At 41.8% G+C, this 5,410-nt stretch overlaps 1 protein-coding gene across 1 annotated transcript; it reads left to right on the top strand.

Moving 5' to 3' along the window:
* The first annotated feature begins 2,253 nt into the window (after positions 1-2,253).
* Positions 2,254-3,252, top strand: LOC138867967 (neurofilament heavy polypeptide-like). Its single transcript, XM_070145267.1, has 2 exons — positions 2,254-2,334; positions 2,608-3,252. The coding sequence occupies exons 1-2, from the start codon at positions 2,254-2,256 to the stop codon at positions 3,250-3,252; spliced, it is 726 nt and encodes a 241-aa protein (XP_070001368.1).
* Positions 3,253-5,410: the final 2,158 nt, after the last annotated feature.

Here is a 5,410-nt window from a genome sequence, read left to right as displayed (position 1 = left end):
GGAGAGAAGGGAAGGAAAGAGAAAGAAAAGAGTGAGGAAGGAGGGAGGGAGGGAGGGAGTGAAAAAGGGGAGGGAAGGAGAGAGGGAGAACGACAAAAGGATAGAGAGAAGGGTAAGGACGGAAGGAGAGAAAGAGATAGAGAACTAGAAAGAGTTTAAGAGAAAAGAGTATTATATGAGGATATAATACTCTACATCTTTCACGGAAAGTTTACGGTAAAGAAAATCTCAGATCCTAACATAACGATAATTTTGATAAAATTAAACAAAATGTAAAAATAAAAGAAATAAAAAAAATGTTCCTGGAGATTTTGTGAAAGGATTTCTTAATTAATGACAAACGTATAATTTCGTAGCAATTTGTGGGAGAAAATGCCTTTCCATAGGAAATACAGGTAACCTTCCATATTATTAACCTTCCACTTAGGGGTCTTCCCGTGTGCAAACTACCCTATCAGACTATCATTTTTTCCGTCAAGTTTTGTGTTTCCGAAAGAACTTTCCGTATGAAAATCGGCTGAACCTATCAAATAACCAAGGCAGCAAACATTGCCCATGTAAACAAACATGGCGCCATCGGAACAAACATGGCGCAATCCTGGGAATCACACTCACCTCCACCTACCTTTACCTTTATTCCTCAGACACCAGTCTCCTCTTCCCCCCCCCCCCCCTCATAAGAAAATCTTTGTCCCACAAAATTCTCCAACCATCTCCACTGCAGAAACTATGGAAGACATTAAAAACTATATGCTTGAGACACAAAATTCCATAACTCATGCTCCCTCCATACTTGAAGTGATTGCCGATATTCATACTCCTCCTACTCATATCCCCCCTACACCCCTTCCTCCTACTCCCTCTCAACACAACCTAACCCCCTCAATTCCGTCCACTACTGATATCCATCCTTCTGAAATCCATCCCCCTCTTACTCATAGCACCCCTTCCTCCTAATCCCTCCCAAGGCAACACATCCCCTTCAACTCCAACTATCCATTTTTTTCGATATCCATCCTCCTACCACTAATACTCCCCCACACCACTTCCTCCTACTCCCTCCCAACACAACCCACCCCCTTCAACTATTCGCACATTCACCCTCGCTCCACCCCCTCTATCCCATCCACTCCCTCCCGGATACACGCGGGAATCACTCATATCACAACAGTGCTCTTCCCCAGATTCCCTACCTCCTGATACCCCTCCTTTACAACCCCCTAACTCCTCCCCCCCCCCAGATTCCCCAACACGTACCGGCGCTTTCACTCATAACACAACTAAGATATAGCTCTCCTACATCGGAAGATCCACATATATACATACACATATATATAAACACACATACACATATATACACACATATACACATATATACATACACATACACAAATATACATACATATACACATATATACATACACATACACAAATATACATACATATACACATATATACATACACATACACATATATACATACACATACACATATATGCATACACATACACATATATGCATACACATACACATATAAACATACACATACACATATATACATACACATACACATATATACATACACATAGACATATACATACACATACACATACACGTAAACACAAACACATACACATACACATATATACATACACATACACATATATATACATACACATATATATAAACACACATACACATATATACATACATATACACATATATACATACACATACACATATATACATACACATACACATATATACATACACATACACATATATACATACACATACACATATATACATACACATACACATATATACATACACACATACACATACACATAAACACAAACACATACACATATATACATACACATATACACAAACACACATAAACATATACACATACATGCGTATATACACATATACACATATATACATACACATACCTATATACACAAACACATACACATATAGACATATAGACATATACGCATACACTTATATACATACAAATACACATATACACATACACACATATACATACATGCGTATATACACATATACACATATATGCATATACACATACACATACATATATACACAAACACACACATATAGACATATAGAGATACACACATACACACACACACACGCACATACACGCACACGAATCCGGCGCACTTCCTGAAGAAGCACCGGCTCCTTACGCGGGCTGAGGCGGCCGCCCAACCGCGACACGCTGTCCATGTCTTCGGCGGAGAAACACGCAGTCAAGATTAAGCGACGCGAGTCAACAACGAAGAAAAAGGGCAAGAAGCGGAGGAGGGTGATATCACCAACATCCTCCTCCTCCTCAATTTCATCCTCATCATCATCTTCATCCTCATCCTCATCCTCATCCTTATTCTCATTCTCATTCTCATCCTTATCCTCATCCTCATCCTTATCCTCATCCTCATTCTTATCCTCATCCTCATTCTCATCCTCATCCTCATTCTTATCCTCATCCTCATTCTCATCCTCATTCTCATCCTCATTCTCATCCTCATCCTCATCCTCATTCTTCTCATCCTCATCCTCGTCCTCACCATTACCCAAGGCCGTGGCGAATACGCCCCTCCCTTGCGACGGGGTCTGGGAGGCCAGGGTTCCACCGGCGAAGAACCAGTGTCAGGGGCCTTACCGTCAGGAACCCAAGCCCCTCGAGCAGCCTAAGCAGAAGGCCGTTTCGAAGAGGCCCCTCCCCCGCGACGGGGACGAGGAGGCCAGAGTGCTACCGGCGAAGAGGCAGTGCCAGGAGCCTTCCCGTCAGGAACCCAAGCCCCTCGAGCAGCCTAAGCAGAAGGCCGTGAAGAAGAGGACCCTCCCCCGCGACGGGGACGAGGAGGCCAGAGTGCTACCGGCGAAGAGGCAGTGCCAGGAGCCTTCCCGTCAGGAACCCAAGCCCCTCGAGCAGCCTAAGCAGAAGGCCGTTTCGAAGAGGCCCCTCCCCCGCGACGGAGACGAGGAGGCCAGAGTGCTACCGGCGAAGAGGCAGTGCCAGGAGCCTTCCCGTCAGGAACCCAAGCCCCTCGAGCAGCCCAAGCAGAAGGCCGTGGCGAATACGCCCCTCCCTTGCGACGGGGACGAGGAGGCCAGAGTGCCCCCAACGCGTCCGGCAGAGAAGCAGGATGGACTCCAAGGTCACGTTGACCCTGAGGACAATCCACGCGAATGGCCTTGTGCACAACGACGTCAATGGTGACAACATTCTGCCTAAGGAGGTCTTAGGACAACGTCGATGTCACCATTATCGACTTCGGGCTGGCCAAGAGGGCGGGCAAGCACCTCCCTCCGCTTGGAACCTAGCCAAGTTTAAAAACTTCATTTTCCAAGCTATTTACAAATTTCTCTTAAGTAAAAGAGAGAAATATATAAATAAATAGAAATATAAGAATGGTAAAAGATAATGACAATAAAAAAGAAAAAGAAAAAATATCAATATAAGAAATCGCATTTCGTAAGAGAAAAGAAGATTAGCTATTTCCTCCTTGAAGACTAAAGATTAAGAAAAAAAAGGCAAGGAAAAAAAAACAGGAATAAATGAATACTTTTCCCACTATAGTGATTTGTATCGATTCCCTATACGGGCTTATTGTGGTGTGTGAAGCTGAGTAATTCCTTCCTATCTAATTACCCGGATTCTATAATTACTCCTGGAGTTATTATCAGATGTCTTTGGAAAATTGAAAGGTTGGTTGGCAATGATGTAGGTAGATAGATTCTCCTTCTTCTTAATTGTATTCTTAATCTTCTAAAAAGTTTCTTTCTCTCTCTCTCTCTCTCTCTCTCATTCTCGTTATATATATATATATACATATACATACATATACATATACTTATGTATGTGTGTGTGTGTGTGTGCATGTGCGTGTGTGTGTTCGTGTGTGTGTGTGTGTGTGTGTGTGTGTGTGTGTGTGTGTGTGTGTGTGTGTGTGTGTGTGTGTGTTGTGTGTTGTGTGTGTGTGTGTGTGTGTGTGTGTGTGTGTGTGTGTGTGTGTGTGTGTGTGTGTGTGTGTGTGTGTGTGTGTGTGTGTGTGTGTGCATATACATTTATGTACACATATATATCCCCACCCCTTTCTCTTACTCGCCTTCTCAATTATTCACCTCTTTCTCTCCACTCTGCCTCTCCCAATTATTTTCAGACTAAATATTTCTTCGTCGCTGAAAGAAAATGGGTATAAGGTGAAGGTCTTAACTACTCCTTAAAGTGGCCAATTAAGTGGATTAAGTTTGTAGACTGCTCTATCAAGGAAAGTGATGGAAGGGATACTAGATAAAAAAAAAAATGTTTGGTTATTTTCTTCCTTTATGAACTGTTATGCTTTAATTTTATAGTTTTCATGATTTGTTTTTAAATAGTTTACAAGATACTGATTCGTTCTGCCATTTAGGAAATAAAGCATTAACTACAACTTATATTGTGTCTAAAGCGAATTGTAATATATATTCAAACCTAAAGAGGTAAGAGGTAATTGATAATATATAATATATATAAAGGTAATTAGGCAGATAAAGTATTTAGTAATGTTAGAACTATTGATTAATACACAGTACTTATTTACGTATTCGAATGAAAATTCAATACGGAAAAAATGGCTTATTACCTTCATCAAAGCCTGATAGTTTACATTCGGTCGTTTCATCAGACCATGAAGTGATTTCCTTTAGCATCAAATCCTTGCGCTGAGATGAAGCAACTAAATACGTGCCGAGGTCGATATTGAGGAAATACGTGCCGAGGAAATACGCGCCGAGGTCGAATATTGGGAAGCAGTGTGTGATTGCACAAGATGACGGCATTGAAACGCACCGTACAACAGAAAAAGAGGAAGAACGATGCACCTCGTTATGGCTTTTTACAATGAAAGATTACAGATGTGAGGATCCTGGAAAGGGTTTTGGGATGACTTGAAAAGATTTCCCCGTTCAAAAGAAGCGAGAACGAGGAATAATTAGGAAGAGATAAAGGAAATAAGAGAGAGAGAGACTGAGTATGGGGGAGGAAGAGGAGAGAGAGAAAGAGAGAGAGAGAGAGAGATAGATAGAGAGAGAGAGAGAGAGAGAGAGAGAGAGAGAGAGAGAGAGAGAGAGAGAGAGAGAGAGGGAGGGAGAGAGAGAAAGAGAAAGAGAGAGAGAGGGAGAGAGAGAGAGGAAGGAAGGGATGGTGGAAGGGAGAGAGAGTGGGAGAACGAGAATGAGAAGGAAAGAAAAGAAAGAGAGAGGGGGTAGAACAATAGATAATGAGGATTGAATTAAAAAAAAACAGAGCTAGCCAGAGAGAGAGTTACCTAATTCATCTTACTGTATTCACATCAACCATCCATGGAAATTTTTAGCTAATCTGAAAACAGGACAAT

This window comes from Penaeus vannamei, chromosome 33, assembly GCF_042767895.1.
Source record: "Penaeus vannamei isolate JL-2024 chromosome 33, ASM4276789v1, whole genome shotgun sequence".
Taxonomy (NCBI): Eukaryota; Metazoa; Arthropoda; class Malacostraca; order Decapoda; family Penaeidae; genus Penaeus; species Penaeus vannamei.
Note: the sequence above shows the minus strand (reverse complement) of the source record. Positions and strands in the feature narration are given on the sequence as shown.